At 45.8% G+C, this 17,413-nt stretch overlaps 1 protein-coding gene across 4 annotated transcripts in view; it reads left to right on the forward strand.

Moving 5' to 3' along the window:
• The window catches only part of UROC1 (urocanate hydratase 1), a 68,376-nt gene extending 63,116 nt beyond the window's left edge, over positions 1-5,260 (forward strand). For all 4 annotated transcript variants that reach the window (XM_037803445.1, XM_037803465.1, XM_037803455.1 and 1 more), the window contains 2 exons: positions 2,061-2,160; positions 4,705-5,260. In XM_037803445.1, coding sequence (XP_037659373.1) covers positions 2,061-2,160; positions 4,705-4,845 — 241 coding nt within the window. In that variant the 3' untranslated portion in view covers positions 4,846-5,260. The remainder of the gene's footprint in view (positions 1-2,060; positions 2,161-4,704) is intronic.
• Positions 5,261-17,413: the final 12,153 nt, after the last annotated feature.

Consider the following 17,413-nt stretch of genomic DNA (forward strand, 5'->3'; position numbering starts at 1 on the left):
GTTAGCCTATAATTCTTGACTGGTGTGAGGAGGTATGGCCGTGTTCCCCCAGGCTCTGGGGTCTGGTTCTGAATGGAAAGGGCCCCACCCCTTTCCTTCTAGAGAAGACAGAGCCCCCAGGTGGAGGTCATTAGCATTTCAATGGTCTCTCTCTGCTTGTGCTGTCTCCGCCCTTCCCCGAGTCACAGCCCTGGAAACTGAAAATGACTGGGGCTCTCTCCACTGAGCCAAAAAAGAAACAGATAGCCCCCTTCAGACCCAGTCCAAGGCTCTCCAAGGTCAGTCCTCACCCAAAGCCTCTGTCTGTTTTTTGGGGCTGCGTACCTGTAGTGAGCAGTTCACACTCGCTACTTAAAACCCCAGTTGGAGCTCAGCTGAGCTGTATTCGCTTGCTGGGAGAGAGCTTCTCTCTGGCACCACACGGCTCCGCAGCTCGGGCTATGGGGGAGGGGGTCTCCCGACCTGGTTCCGCAGGTTTTACTTACAGATTTTATGCTGTGTTCTGGGGCATTCCTCCCAATTCAGGTTGGTGTATGATGAGTGGATGGTCTCGTTTGTCCCCCCGCAGTTATTCTGGATTATTTACTAGTTGTTTCTGGTTTTTTGTAGTTGTTCCAGGGGGACTGCTTAGCTTCCACTCCTCTCTATGCCGCCATCTTGCCTGCCCGTCTGGAAGTATCTACACAGGCATTTTAAACTTTGATAGTAACTGGCGAATTCTTCTGTAAACATTCCTGTTTTGCATAACCTCATCAAAACAGATGTCCTCCCTCTTTTACACACTGGTGGTTAAGAAGTAAGAAATCACCACAGTTTTTATTTGAGTCACCATGATTGTGGGTATAGTTGTACATCATCTTTTTCTCATGCTTATTAGTGAGTTGCATTTCTTCTTTGGTGAATTGCTTGCTCTCAGTGTTTCCTCATTTTTCTTTTGCCATGCACTTTTCCTTATTCATTTGTAGGAGTTCTTACTATAGTCTACATATTAATCCTTGGCTACATGTGTTGCAAATATCTTCTAATCTGTCATTTGTCTTTGAACTTCGTTTATGGTATATGTGCTAGTCAAGATCTCCAGGAGGCAGAAGCTAGGGTGGTGTTAGGAGTGTGCAAAAGGTTTATTTAGGGGAACATTTTAGTCTCCTTGGGCTGCCATAAGGACGTGCCACAAACTAGTTGGCTTGAAACAACAGAAACTTATTGTCTCACAGTTCTGGAGGCTACAAGTCAGCAATCAAGGTGTCGGCAGGGCTGTGTTCTCTCAGAAACCTGTTAGGGGAGACTTCTTCCTTATCTCTTAGAGGTGGTTGAAGGTTACTACAGGTGGATGGATGTTAACCACAGGACAAACCTGCAGAGAAAGTGGAATAGTACCCACGTCTTTAAATAAGCTCCAAATGACATCTATTAAAAGCTGAAAGAAAACAAGGACATATCAAAACCTCCTAGATATAGTCATAGCAGTCCTCAGAGAAATGCATGAATTAGAAAAAAAGAAATATTGAAAATAAAGGAACTCAGCCTTCAAATAATCAGAAGGACCACAAAATAAACTGAAAAAAGGAGAAAGCAGAAAGAAGGAAGATAAAGGTAATCAAGATAAAGATGGAAAGTATGACAGCTCAATTCAGGAATACAAGAGCTGCCCCCAAGGAAGCGTATCTCCAAGTGAAAAGACCTTTCTGGGAAAGCACTCTGGGAACTCGGAAGAGAAGGAGGTCATGTCTCACTCAGGGAGTCCAGGCAGGCTTCCTGGTGGAGGTGACGTCTGCGTGGGTCCTGCAGGATGGGTGCAAGGTCAATGGTGTCAAAGGACAGAGGCTCAGGGGATGTGGAAGAGAATGTGTAGCGGATCTCAGAGGGCCCCCTTGGATTTGCCAATGCCTTGCACAATTCCCAGCATTCAAGAAGAGTTTTTCAAGAGAATGTGTTAGGCTGCAAAGGCAGATGGTGCCAGGCTGTGTCTGGTATCTTCACAACTCAAGGGCATGTTTCTGCCTGTTCCATGGAAGGTCAGGGCACAGGGCATGACCTTTAAACCCCTTTGCCTCTTGCAGGGGCGAGGTGATCAACGGGGGATTTGGTCTCGTACTGGATGGAACCCAGGAGGCCGAGCAGAAAGCCAAGAAGATGCTCAACTGGGATGTCTCCAATGGTGTAAGTGACCCCCTTCCTCTTCTCATTTCCACACACGTGGCTCTGTCTCTTCCGACACCACTCCTGAGACAGAGTCCTGCCTCCTTCTTCCCCATCCAAACTGTCCCGAGCTCATCCTGCCCATTCCTATTTAAGAACGTATCCTCTCTCCAGCTCCCTCTCTCCACCCCCACCTCTGTTGGCCACCCTCCCTGTCACCATGGCCTCTTCTCTCCTGGACACTCCTGAGCTTCTCCACTTGGTCTCCCTGACCCTGGCCTTACCCCTCCAGTCTGGCCTCTGTCCACGCAGGCTGGCCTCTGGCAGTCCGACCGTTCCCCTCCCAGCAAGGAGCACCGCATCCACTGCTGGCACCGCGAGGCCTCCGTGTTGAAGAGTTATCATCTTTCCACCATCCTCAAGGCCTCCATTACACTAGAGCAGAAGAATTCAGCTTCTTAAGATAGAACCGCCATTGGTTGTGCAGCTTTAGCTCACCTTTGCTATAACACCCTGAGTCCCTCTTGGCAGGGGTCGTTGGGGAGGGGGAGGGGTGTGATTCCTCTCCATGACCACGTGGCACAACTGAGCAGGGGAAGGCATCACAGATGGGAGGTCAGGTGGTACTGGGGACGGGTGTGAGAGAATTGGGGAGGCAGGGCTTGGGTGCAAGGGTCCAGATGTGAGAGAGACTTTGCCGTCTGGTGACTGACAGGCCGGCTATGGGGGGAACCTAGAAGGTGAGCATGAGAGTGGTGGGTGTTGTTGAAGAGACCTCAGCCAGGTGGTGCAAAGCCTTGCCAGCATACCACGGAGTTCGGTCTTTATGCTAAGGGGGGTGAAGGCAGTGAGAGTCAGGGGGTATCCTGATGGGATTTTCATCCTAGGAGCTCCCACTGGCTGTGGTGTGGAGAACGGATTGGTGGGAGGTGTGAATAGGGGCTTGGCAAGGGGGAAAGGGGCTGTGGCCATCGTCCAGGGGAGAGATGATGAGGGCAGGACCAGGTGATGGCCGTGGCAAAGGCGAGAAGCGATTGGAGAGGGATCTTGAAGGTAGAAGAAGATTCTCTGTGGATGGAGAGGAAGGGAGGTACTGAGAATGACTTCCAGGTGTCTGTTCTGGTCTACCTGGGTGGAGGTTTTGTCATTCTTGGAGTTGGGGAAGGTGGAGGAGTTGGGGCTAGATGGAAAGGTGGTTCAGTTTTTGATCAGAGAGGAGGTTAAGGCTGTAGTACAGGTAGAGAGGAGGGGGCCTGAGTTAGGGGTGGAGATGGAGGCAGACACAAAAGATTGCTGGCTCAGTTCATTAAAAAGTTAAACATAGAGTTACCTTATGTTCTAGTTTGCTAATGCTGCCAGAATGCAAAACACCAGAAATGGATCGGCTTTTATAAAAAGGGGTTTATTTGGTTACACAGTTACAGTCTTAAGGCCATAAAGTGTCCATCAACAGAGGGTACCTTCGCTGGAGAAAGGCCATTGGCATCCCGAAAACCTCTGTTAGCTGGGAAGGCACGTGGCTGGCGTCTGTTTGCTTCTAGGTTGCATTTCAAAATGGCACTCTCCAAAATGTCTGCATCAGCTTCAAACGGCCATCTTCAAAATGTCTGTCTCAGTTCCAGCTCACTATGAGCAACTTCTGTCTGAGCTTATATAGTGCTCCAGTAAACTAAACAAGGCCCACACTGAATGGGCAGGGCCACACCTCCATGGAAATCATCCAATCAGAGTCATCGCCTACAGTTCAGTGGGTCACATCTCCGTGGACACTGAACCAATAGGTTCCAACCCAATCCACACTAATACATCTGCCCCCACAAGAATGCATTAAAGAATATGACTTTTTCTGGGGGACATGAATATACAAACTGGCATACCTTATGACCCTGCAATTCTGCCTCTAGGCATATACACAAAAGAATTGAAAACAGGGACCAAACAGTTACTTGGGCACCAATGTTCATAGCTGCATTTTTCATAAGAGCCAAAAGGTAGAAGTAACCCCAGTGTCCATCAGTGGACAAATGGATAAACAAAATGTAGTTTATCCATACAATAGAATAATATTCAGCCATAAAAAGGAATAAAGTGCTGACACATGCTATAACATGGATGAAAGTCAAAAACATGATGCTAAGTGAAATAAGCCGACAAAAAAGGACAAATATTCTATGAATCCTCTTATATGAAATATCTAGAAAAAAAAAATCATGGAGATAGGAAGTAGATTAGAGGTTATCAGGGACCAGGGGGTTGAGAGAAATGGGATTTACTGCTTAATGGCTACAGAGCTTCTGTTTGGGGTGATGAAAATGTTTTGTTGATGGTTGGCAGTGATGGTGGCACAACATCATAACTGTAATGAAGGTCACTTAAAAATGGTTAAAATGGAAAATTTTGTTATATAATAATAACAAAATAAAATAAGACAGCCTGCCCCCTAGATAGCCACAGAGGGTCCCTGAGTGAAGGAGGGCCCCAAGCTGCAGTGTGCGCAGAGAATCTTGTTGGGAAGTGGGGTGGACACAAATGCTGCCTTTCTCTTCCGCTCCTCCATGTTGGCAGGTGGCCCGGCGCTGTTGGTCCGGAAACCGGAAGGCCTACGAGATCATCTGCCAGACGATGCGGGAGAACAAGGGCTTGATGGTGACGCTTCCCCATGAGGTGGCTGACGAGCGTGTGCTCCAGAAGGCCTTGTCGTCGTGAGCAGGACCGGAGAGCCGACGTGGTCTCCCCACCCCTCCATCCCCATCCTCACCCTCACAGCCACACCCTGCCTTCCACCACACGCCTTGGCTCCTTGGCTTGCCCATGAGGTGGGCAGGCACACGTTGTACAGGATGAGTAGCCCCAGCTCTGTCAGGCACTCTGGGGCCCTCAATAGCCACCCTGGAGGTGCGTAGCACTGCCGGGCCATTTACAGATGAGCCAGCTGAGGCTCGGAGAGGTGAAGCCCTTTGGCCATGACAACACAGTTGAGATGGGAACTCTTGTGGGGGTGGAGGTTAAGTCTTGTTTGTGGCCGAATTTTCAAGCCTGCTTCGGAGTTGACTCAGGAGATTTTGCTGAGCATGGAATGAATATTGGTTGAGTGTAATAAATAAAACCAGGTCTCTTCTAAGCCTTGCATCACGGTTTCTTCTCCTAAATATGGCACCATGTCTTTCCTCTGCCAGGTGTTTATCACATCATTATGTCTCCTGTCTGCCATCCATCCATCTGTTCATCCATCCATCTGTTCATCCATCCATCCATCCATCCATCCATGCATACATTTATCCATCCATCCATCCATCCATCCATCCATCCATCTTTCTGTCTATTTGCCCATCCAAGTGCCTAATGCACCTCAGTGCCCCAGGCTCTGGGGATACAACAAGTCCTTGCCTTGGGGGAGTCGAGGGAGTAAGACGGACAGCAAAATACGTAACTAAAGTGCAACATGCAATGTGCAAAATAGAGACCTGTGTAAGGCATCATGGGGGCAGGGTGGACGTGAGATGGTGGGATGAGGGGAAGACAAAGCTTCATAAAACAGAAGGCATTTGACTTCTGTCCTAAAGGATGCGTGTTAGTTTGGGGTGGGGTGGGGCAGGGAAGGGAGTAAAGGCAGCTTGGTTCCTTACCATAATATTCCAGAAGTTCATTCTAAAGCTCTGGGCCACCCTCTAGGAGCAACGCTGGCTCCTGTATCTAGATTCATGCACCTTCTCCATCCAGACCACGAAACCCAGCTGTGGCTGAACCCATAGTCCCAGCCTTGGAGGCAAAGAGAATTATGTAGCTGTCTATCTCCAGGCTTTCATTTTGAGGCAGCCATTTCTTTTCCAACCTCCCTGGCCTCTGGTTGCCCTGGGCCCCTCTGTAACTTCTACCCCCACCTGCCCTCCCTCTGGGGCTCTGACTGCCTGGATGTGATGTTGCATCACCTTGAGTCATGCCAGGGTTAGGAGGTAAGGACAAGGTACCAGTGTGTGTGTCGGGGGCGGGGGAGTAGGCGAAAGAGCCCGCCCAAGACAACACTGACCTCCGGTCCCAGAGACGGGGATGCAGGGGTGAGGGCATGTGTCTTATTGTGCTCACACAGTAAGACCCAGGCCAAACCCTTTGCCTTCCCCAAGGGGTCTGGCCCCCACCTGCCGTCAGTGCCACCTTACCCAGAAGAGATTGTGACAGCATCCTGCTATGGGACCAGGCCTGGGAGATGGGGGAGAAGGGATGACTAGGTTAACTGCTTCCCCTTCCTTAGCAACCCACGAAATAGGCTCAATTGTAATCAATTAGGCTTTGGAAATGGAACACCCAACTTCTCATAAATGCAAAGTATTTATGCCTGATACTAAAGAAGAAGCTTATGAAGGCTGAAACTTGCTTTCTGGAATCTTGGTGTGTAGGTGTGTGTTTCTCTCATAGAATAAGACTTTCTACTAAATTAAGATGTGGGTTTGAGGTCGGATAGCCTCTAGTTTTTTTCCTGAGTCTGCCTGCCATAATCAATGGGATCTTGGGCTCTCTGAACCTCAGTGTCCTAATCTGAACATCTCAATCTGCTACACTGCTATGACAAATACCACAAATTATTTGGCTTAAACAACAGGAATTTATTGCTCAGCATTTTGGAGGCTGGAAGTCCAACCTCAAGGTGTTGACTGGGCTTGCTTTCACCTGATGTCTGTAGCATTCTGGCCCATCTCTCTCTCTCCTTGCATCTGTTGCTCTGGTTTCTGCTAACTTCCAGCTTCTACTAAATGTATCCAAATTTCCTCTGCTTCCAAAAACTCCAGTCATAGGGATTAAGGCTCTTGCTGGTTCCATTTGGCCTCATCTAAAAAGGATCTTCCAAGATCCTCCTTGCAAATGAGCCCACACCTTAACTGATAATAATGCCTTCAGAGTTCCTCTCCACAAATGGGCTCACACCTACAGGACCAGAGGTTCAGACTTTAAAAGGGGGCATGATTGGATCCCCAACACTGTATAACATCATACTAAAACCTGGATCACAGTTAAGAGGAGAGAGTGGTTCATCTGTAGTCCTACCTGTGCCAGTTTGGAGGTATTATGTCCCCCAAAATGCCATATTCTTTAATGCAATCTTGTGGGGGCAGATGTAATGGTGTTGATTAACCTGGAATCCTTTGATTGAGTGTTTCCACAGAGATGTGACTCAATCACCTGTGGGCAAGATCTTTGATTGGATAATTTCCATGGGGTTATTGCTCCACCCATTCAGGGTGGGTCTTAACTGAATCACTGGAGTCCTATAAAAAAGTTCACAGACAGAAGGCAGAAGGAGGTGCTGCAGGCAACAGAGACACTTTGAAGATGCCCATTGAAAGTAGACTTTTGCTACTCCTGAGTTTGCCTGGGAGAAACTAAGCGAACACCCCCAGACGCCTAGAGAGGAACGTCCTGGGAGAAAGCCATTTTGAAGCACAACCTGGGAGCAAAGGAAGAAGACACCAGTCACGTGCCTTCCCAGACAAGAGAGGTGTTCCAAATGTCATTGGCCATTCTTCTGTGAAGGTACCTATTGTTGACGCCTTAGCTTGGACACTTCTATGGCCTTAAGACTATAACTCTGTAACCAAATAAACCCCCTTTATAAAAGCCAATCCATTTCTGGTATTTTGCATAATAGCAGCATCAGCAAACTAGAACACTACCCAAGGTATACAGAAAGGTGGAAGGTGAGATCCCTCCCCTCTGCTCCATCCTCCCAACCCCTTCCCTGTAAACATGCCTGCAGCCAAGTGTGCGCCTTGCCATTCTGTTGACAGGTGTATATTAGCACCTGTTCTTGCCAGTCAAGTTGCCCAGGGCACACAGGGAATCGGGCAGAGGCTGACACGAAGCAGGTCCTCTCCATGTCCCCACTGCATTTGCTGTCCATGCATTCAGTGCAGCCATTACCTTGCTGTGACCACCAGGCTGTGCCCTGAGCTGTGGAAAGCAGGCCCAGCCTTGACCATGCATCTCATTTTCACCAACTCCTGCACCCAAGTCAGTCCCAGGCTGAGCCCCCGACAGGCTTCCCAAGGACTGACTCTGTTCCTCCTAAACAAAGAAATGAAACCAAGATTGGGGGCAGAGCAGAAGTCCTCAATTTTCCTGGGTCTCCAAGGGACTCTGGGAAACTGGCCATCCACCCCCCATCTCTGCAGACTGGAGAGGGGCATGATTTGGCTGGGTGCTGAATTCCCATCTCCTCCCCTTTCCCTTACTAACAAAACCCTGATTTTGTCCTGGGCAAGAGTGTACCCAATAAAATTACTTGCTCTCCCAACTTGCCTTGCAATTAGGAGTGACTGTTGACCTAGTTTTGGCCAGTCAGATAAGGTGGATGACTGTTGGGAAAGCTGTAGGTTTTCTTAAAAAAAGGGACAGACTCCACTGAATTGCCTTTTGCCTTCCCCTCTTCTTCCTACCAGAGACTCCGATGTAATTCCTGGAAGCACAGCAACGCTCTTGTGACCATGAGGACCACAGCAGCACTCTGAGGATGGGAGTGGAGAAGCAGAGCAGCCTGGGCTCCTGGCAGCATGCAGAGCTGCTCTACTTAGCTCTGGATTGCCCATCTCCAGACTCTCAGTCCTTACTTGTTAAAGCCATTCTAGGAGGGTGTTTTAGTTTCCTAAGCTGCTCAAAGCAGATACCGTGTAATGGTTTTGGTGAACACAATGGGAATTTATTAGCTTACAGTTTTGAGGCCATGAAAATGTCCAAATCAAGGCACCATTAAGGTGATGCTTTCTTCCCAAAGACAAGCTGCCAGTGATCCTTGGCTTCTCTGCCACATGGCAAAGCATGTGGTAGTGTCTGCTGGTCTCCCCCTTCTCTTCCAGGTGTCATTGCTTTCAGCTCCTTGCTTCCTTGGCTTCCTCTCTCTCTCTCTCTCTCTCTGTATTCATCCCATTTATAAAGGGCTCCAGTAAGAGGATTAAGACCCATCCTGAATGAGGTGGGTCACACATTAACTGAAGTAGCCTCCTCAACATGTCCTACTTACAATGGGTCTACACCTACAGGAATGGATTAAGAACATGTCTTTCTGGGGTACACACAGCTTCACACCACCACACAGGACTTCTGTTCTGTATAGTAAGTACAGTCTCTAAGTGATATATAGCTTGTCAACAAGTCCCCATGAAAGCATTCTGCTGCATACATCTGCACGAACATCCCCTGTCCTTAAGGAGAAAACCAGGCCCTCCCGTCATCCTTTCCATTTCAGGGACAGGCAGGGCTTGATGACCAGCTTCAGGTAAGGTCTCAAGTGGCTTCTGGCTACACACAAGATCTGGTCCGCAAGCCCACTCTTGATTCTGTATTCAGAATGCTGTAAGCATGATGACTTCCCTGGGCCACAGCACATCAGCCTGCTGCCAGCTGCCAGCAGGAAGAGACAGCTGGCAATGAGAGGGGGCCACCAAAGGGACCACTGGGGAGTGGGGCAGCTGGCCACAGCTTTGGTAGCTGCTGATGGGGCACCATGGCTTCTGATGTGTCCAGTTCAGTTTCTGGTTTCAGAAGGCAGGAACATGGAGTCCACTTAGACATGTTTCCATCAAAATGATTAAAATAGAAACCAATTGGTCACTAAGAGTATAGGTGTCCATTGCTTTTGAAATTTGAAGTTTTGAAATGGTATTCCAGCCTTGGTGCCATCTCTTTGGGCAGCCTCTGTTCTCCATAAACTGGAGCTCACTGGGACCCAGACCCTGACCTTGCTGGCAAGACCCCAGTATCTGACTGAGGAATCTGTACTTGCTTCCATAGTTTTCCCAGAGTAGCTTCCCAAATGGGGGGCCAGACCTCATCTGCAGTCCTGTCGTGTTTGGCTTGCTCTGTTTTAAAATTTTTTGACTTATTTACCAATTTTTACAAAGGAAGAGACTTCACTTTCAAAAAAAAAAAAAAAAAACCCAAAAGCTGGACTTGAGTTTATTTTGAGAAATTGAAAGGTTGGGCAACACCCTGCCCTCCTTGTCTCTGGGCAGCAGTCATCTAGCGCCCCCTTTAGGCAGGGCTTGTTCTGGCCAATTTGCCACAGTCCCTACCAATCCCTACTGCTCCCAGACGTGTGACTAGTGCCAGGGAGGGACTGAACTTTAATTTTTAAATTTTTAATTAATTAAAATCCCTTTGAGACAAGGGATGTTGGGGATTTTGTGGGTGGCACAGTGACCTGGTGTTTGTCTTTGATTCTTGGGCATGAGCTGCTGGTTTTCTAATACTTGCCTACTTCACACATGTGATTTACCTGTCCAGCCTCTGGTGTGATTTGAAGCTGTGACCCATGCTGTAGAAGTTTCCCTTTACTCCCCACCCCAGCCCACCCACACTCCTCCCAGAAGTTGGGAAGTCCTGCACCCTTAGGTTGACATCCCAAAGTCCATATTGATGCCATTCAGCCAGGCACCCACTGATATCTGGCTTATTGAGATTTCTTTCCCCCACAGCAACTGCTCAGACAGTGCAACTTCTGGGTTACTGAGCATGAAGCAGCAATGCTTTTTTTGGTCCTCATAATTTATGGGGATGTCTTATTATAATGCAGAGCATGTCACGCCTGAGACACCACTAAATGTTGATAATAACAACAGCAAGCAATATTCAAGCACATCAGAGGAATTCACTCCTTTAATCTTTCCTATAAACTGTCCTGCTCATCGCAGAGAGGGGAGCCATGCAGTGCCTCAGAAAGGGAGTGTTAGTAAGAATCTATTATAGGATATGGACTTCGGGTGTGTTGGGGAGAGTCTGAGCAAGTGCGGTTCACTGTAGATTGGCTGCTGTCTGAAAGCAGAAGCAACTCCAGGATGGGCTTTCTCAGTAACTCTTATTCACAGGGAGAGAGAGAGACTAGAATGAGAGTGAGCTGTGAATGGTAAAGAAGCAGCTGTCACTCATTTTGGCCAAGACAAGGGATGTTGGGGATTTTGTGGGTGGCACAGAGACCTGGTTTTGTTTGTGCTTAGACAAAATGACGAGGTGGCCTTGCTTTGTCTCACTTCATCATGGTCTCAGAGTGACCTTGGTGGAGGTTGGTAATCAGTGACTCTGTTTACGTCCAACAGGAGAATAACATGGCCCAGCTATGAGCAGCAGGCAGACCCTGGACACTCTTGTTCTTTCTCAGCCCTCTTCATTTTACAGATGAGGAAACCGAGGTGTAGAGTTCGGGGTGGATTACAGATGCCTGCAAATTCTTTGCAATGCCTCCTCTTGGGAGATGGATTCCATTTCCCTTCCGCTTGGATCTGATTTGCTTTGCTCATACCTTGCTTGGATCAATTGGATGTGCAGAAGCAGAGAAGTGATGTTGGGCAACTTCCCAGGCTGTACCTTAAGAGAGACACAGCTTCTCCAGCTGCACTCTCACCATGCTCCCTCTTGGAGCCCCTCCGCCATGCAGGAGAGCCCACATGCCAACCACCAGCTCCAAGGCCAGCCCTGGGACGTTCTGTCCTCTATCTGCGCTTTCCAATGTGGCGACCATAAGCCCCACATGGCGGATTTGGCACCAGACATGTGGCTAGTGCCAGGGAGGGACTGAACTTTAATTTTTAAATTTTTAATTAATTGAAATTTAAATAGCCCTGCATGTGGCCAGGGGCTACTGTCTGGACAGCACGGAACTAGCCACACTTCAGTTGGGGTCTACTCCATTATTAAAGATGAGGCTGGTCTTGCTTAGACTCCTGCGGTGTGCTCCCATCTGGGCTCCCTGCCTCCAGTCTCACCTGGATTCTACCTGTTGGCTACTCTGAACTCAGGGAGAACATTCTAGAATGCAACACGATCATGTCAAACCTCTGCCTAAGAACCCTCTATGGCTTCCCTCCATCCCTCAAAGGCTGTGTCCTCCCCTTAGTGCAAGGAATCTTGCTGGCTGTGTTTCCAAGGTCCTTCCTCTCTTCTACCTCCACTCCTTCCCTCCTGTCCCTGCCCATGGTCAGACCACTTTCTCTTCAGGATGAGGGAGATTCCACTTACCCTCTTCAGCAACTCTGGAACCTTACTCTACAGAGAAGGGAGAGCAGTGAGGTGAGAAAGTTGGCCTCCCAGGCCCCCCAAAATGGTTCATTTGCAGGATTAATGACATTCACAGAGACATATGATAAAACAGGGGTACCCCAGATGCCTGGGCCAGCTCCGCCATTGTTGTTTCTTTATTTGGGGGTGGAGTGAGTCACAACCAAACAGGCTGCCATCAGGGGTTTGGTTTAACAATGACATCTTTGAAGCCCCTGGCAGTTCTAGGCCTGGGAAGCAGCAGACCTGGGTTCAAGTCTCAGCTTGGCTACGGACCATGGCTGCAATCAGGCCCAATTCCCATCTGTAAAATGAGTGGGTGGAAGACTGAATCAGCAGGAGAGGAAGCAAAGGACAGATCAGAAAGTATCCAATGTACCATGTTATGGATTTGGGACTTTATTTGTGGACAGTGGGCGAGCCTTTTAAATTTTAGCAAGATAAACTGGGTGCTTCATAGAGAACAGGTGGGAGGGGGCGAGTGGAAGCAGGAAGACTGGAGGCTGCTGCAGCCCGCCCCCCCCACCGCCTCCAGGGGGCTCAGTGTCAGTGGAGATGGTGAAACGTGTGCACTTGGGAGCGACATTCTCCAGGGCTTGAGGGTGGTTGGCTATTTGGGAGGAGGGAGAGAGAGAGGAGTCGGGATGACGTTCAGGTTTCTGGGGTGGCCATCCATGTAAAGAGCAATTGGGGAAGAAGGGCTTGGAGAATGAGAGCTGGGTTTTGAATGAGTTGCCTTTCTGGATGGCCCCTGAAACCAGAGAGGAAGAGGACATGCCAGCGACAAAACGCAGAGTGTAGGGAGTGGAGAGCTTTGGGTCGAGCTCCCAGGGCCCCAGGACCTCGACTGGGAGGGGACAGCAGAGGAGGCAGAGCCCCTTGGAGATAGGGAACGCCAGAGAGACAGGCGGGAGAAAAAGCTGGAGCAGGTCCTGTATGGAATGCCACAAAGAAGAGCATGCCACACAGCAGGGGGTGATGTTTTAGATGGTTCTAAGGAACCAAGAAAAGTCCTTTCCAAATGCTTAATAAGGTATTTTTACTCATTCAAAGATCTTTAAAAAAAACATTGTAAGTCATTCCTGAAAAAGCAGAGGGGAAACTCGTCCATATTGCCACCAACTTTCTTTCATTTAAAAAATGTACTTTTTAATTATCAAAAAACCCCAAACACTTGCTCATGATTTAAAACAAAACCAAATACTGCCAAAGGGAGTGACGTTTAAAGTGAAAGTCCCCAAGTCCCCTTTGACCACCCCACTTCAGGAGTAGTCACAGGCAACAACAGTGTCTTATTATCTTCCTAGAAATTGTCTAGGCAAATGCAAGCATCTGTGCATATGCATAATTTTTCTTCTTCCACAAATGTACACCTATATTTGTACACATATCTCACACCAATATAATGTTCTGTAGTTTAATTTTTCCCAACAATATATTTTTCTAAGTTGAGACATGACATAAAATTCGCCATTTTAAAGTGCACAATTCGGTGGTTTTAAATATATTCACTATTTTGTGCACCCCTACAACTATCTAATTCCAGAACATTCCCATCACCCCAAAAAGAAACAATTATCTATTAGAGTCGGTCCCAATTTCCCCCCTCCATGATCCCCTGGCACCCACTGATCTCCTTTCCATATGTATGGATTTGCCTATTCTGGACATTTCATATAAATGAAATTATACAAGGTGTGGTCTTTTGTGTCTCGCTTGTTTTACTTAGCTTCATCTTTTCAAGGTTCATCCATGTTGCAGCAGGACTCAGAACTTCATTCCTTTTTACAGCTGAATAATACTCTATTGCATGGGTATATACCTAGGAGGGAATTGCTGGGTTGTATGGAAATTCTATGATTAACTTTTGAGGAACTGCTAAACTGTTTCCCATAGTAGCTGCACTATTTTACATTCCCGCCAGCAATGCATGAGTGTTCCAATTTCTCCACATCTTCACCAACACTCTTCCTTACCTTCTTTTTTTTTTTTTAATATTAGCCATCCTAGTGCATGTGAAGTGGTGTCTCATTGTTTTGATTTGATTTACATTTCCCTGATGACTAATGATGTTGAGCATCTTTTCATGTGTTTATTGACCCTTTGTGCATCTTTTTTGGAGAAATGTCAATTCAAGTCCTTTGCCCATTTTTAAATTGGAATGTTTGTCTTTTTGTTGTTGGGTTGTAAGTGTTCTTTACATATTTTGGATACTAGTCTGTCATCAGATATATGATTTGCTGATATTTTCTTCCGTTGAGTTGTCTTTTTCACCTTTTTGATAGTGTCCTTTGACACCCAAAAGTTTTTAATCAAGTCTAATCTATTTTTTCATTGTTTGCTTGTGCTTGTGGTGTCATATTCAAGAAACCCTTCCTTAAACCAAGGTTACAAGATTTTTGCCTGTTTCCTTCCTAAAGTTTTATAGTTTTAGCTCGTTTTTTTTTGTCTGTGTGCCAATAAAACTTTATTTATAAAAAAAAGTGGGCCATATTTGGCCCACAGACCATAATTTACAGGTATATTTTCTAGTTAACTAAGTTGATGCAGTGTATAATGACCACAGTCCATCCTTGTTAATCGGTGTTCACACATGATGCTCTTAAACATACTTAAACTTTCAAATAAATACAATGCTTTTGCCTAATATGATGTAGTTATTCCCTCATATATAGTTTTTTTTTTTCCTGCCTCATTTTTTTTTTTAATTCAGTTTTATTGAAATATATTCACAAACCATACAGTCATCCATGGTATACAATCAACTGTTCACAGTATGATCATATAGTTATGCGTTCATCACCACAATCTATTTCTGAACATTTTCCTTACTTCAGAAAGAATCAGAATAAGAATAAAAAATAAAAGTGAAAAGAGAATACCCAAACCATCCCCCCATCCCACCCTATTTGTCATTTAGTTTTTACTCCCATTTTTCTACTGATTTTTTTTCAATTTTTTAACTTTGTTTATCAAAAAATTAAAAAACAAACAGGCAAACAACAACCAAAAAAAAACCCCACAACATTTCAAACAAAGCAATGGATTAAGGAAAACAAATAACCTAAAATAACTACTTTGCTTCCAATATGTTCCTACCATACCCAAAGAAAATTAATAAACCATGTCCAAACAGAGGAGTAAGAAAAACAAATAATCTAAAATAACTACATTGCTTCCAACATGTTCCTACCATACCCCAAGAAAATTAACAACCCCTAAGAAAACAAAGGAATAAGAGAAAAAAAAAACCTAAAATAACTCTATTGCTTCCAACATGATCTTACTATATCCAAGAAAGTTTACAAACCATAATCATTCCTGAGCATTCCCATAACATTGAGATTACCCTCCATAGTTTATCTGTTCTTATTATATTATCATTCCCCCTCCACTAATTGGTATCTCTAGGTCCCCTACATTCTACAGTATAAAACATTGTACATTTTTCACAGAATTCACATTAGTGGTAACATACAATATGTCTCTATTTGTGCCTGGCTTATTTTGCTCAGCATTATGTCTTTTTTTTTCATTTTTAATCTTCATTTTATTGAGATATATTCATATACCACGCAGTCATACAAAACAAATCGTACTTTCGATTGTTCACAGTACCATTACATAGTTGTACATTCATCACCCAAATCAATCCCTGACACCTTCATTAGCACACACACAAGAATAACAAGAATAATAATTAGAGTGAAAAAGAGCAATTGAAGTAAAAAAGAACACTGGGTACCTTTGTCTGTTTGTTTCCTTCGCCTATTTTTCTACTCATCCATCCATAAACTAGACAAAGTGGAGTGTGGTCCTTATGGCTTTCCCAATCTCCTTGTCACCCCTCATAAGCTACATTTTTATACAACTGTCTTCGAGATTCATGGGTTCTGGGTTGTAGTTTGATAGTTTCAGGTATCCACCACCAGCTACCCCAATTCTTTAGAACCTAAAAAGGGTTGTCTAAAGTGTGTGTAATGCCCACCAGAGTGACCTCTTGGCTCCTTTTTTTTTTTTTTTTTTTTAATCATCATTTTATTGAGATATATTCACATACCACGCAGTCATACAAAACAAATCGTACTTTCGATTGTTTACAGTACCATTACATACTTGTACATTCATCACCTAAATCAATCCCTGACACCTTCATTAGCACACACACAAAAATAACAAGAATAATAATTAGAGTGAAAAAGAGCAATTGAAGTAAAAAAGAACACTGGGTACCTTTGTCTGTTTGTTTCCTTCCCCTATTTTTCTACTCATCCATCCATAAACTAGACAAAGTGGAGTGTGGTCCTTATGGCTTTCCCAATCCCACTGACACCCCTCATAAGCTACATTTTTATACAACTGTCTTCGAGATTCATGGGTTCTGGGTTGTAGTTTGATAGTTTCAGGTATCCACCACCAGCTACCCCAATTCTTTAGAACCTAAAAAGGGTTGTCTAAAGTGTGCGTAAGAGTGCCCACCAGAGTGACCTCTTGGCTCGTTTTGGAATCTCTCTGCCACTGAAGCTTATTTCATTTCCTTTCACATCCCCCTTTTGGTCAAGAAGATGTTCTCTGTCCCACGATGCCAGGTCTACATTCCTCCCCGGGAGTCATATTCCACGTTGCCAGGGAGATTCACTCCCCTGGGTGTCTGATCCCACGTAGGGGGGAGGGCAGTGATTTCACCTTTCAAGTTGGCTTAGCTAGAGAGACAGGGCCACATCTGAGCAACAAAGAGGCATTCAGGAGGAGACTCTTAGGCACAACCATAGGGAGGCCTAGCCTCTCCTTTGCAGCAACCGTCTTCCCAAGGGTAAAACCTGTGGTAGAGGGCTCAACCCATCAAACCACCAGTCCCCTATGTCTGTGGTCATGTTAGCAACCATGGAGGTGGGGTAGGCGAATACCCCTGCATTCTCCACAGGCTCCTCAAGGGGGCACTGCATCTTTTTCTTTTTTTTCCTTTTTTTTTTTTTTTTTTTTTTTTTAACTTTCCCTTCTTTTTTAAATCAACTGTATGAAAAAAAAGTTAAAAAGGAAACAGACATACAATAAAAGAACATTTCAAAGAGACCATAACAAGGGAGTAAGAAAAAGACAACTAACCTAAGATAACTGCTTAACTTCCAACATGTTCCTACTTTACCCCAAGAAAGTTACCTAATATAGCAACATTTCTGTGAACTTGCTCCTACTATATCCATCAGAAATTAACAGACCATAGTCCTTCCTGGGC

This window comes from Choloepus didactylus, chromosome 1 (genome assembly GCF_015220235.1).
Source record: "Choloepus didactylus isolate mChoDid1 chromosome 1, mChoDid1.pri, whole genome shotgun sequence".
NCBI classification, from domain to species: Eukaryota; Metazoa; Chordata; class Mammalia; order Pilosa; family Megalonychidae; genus Choloepus; species Choloepus didactylus.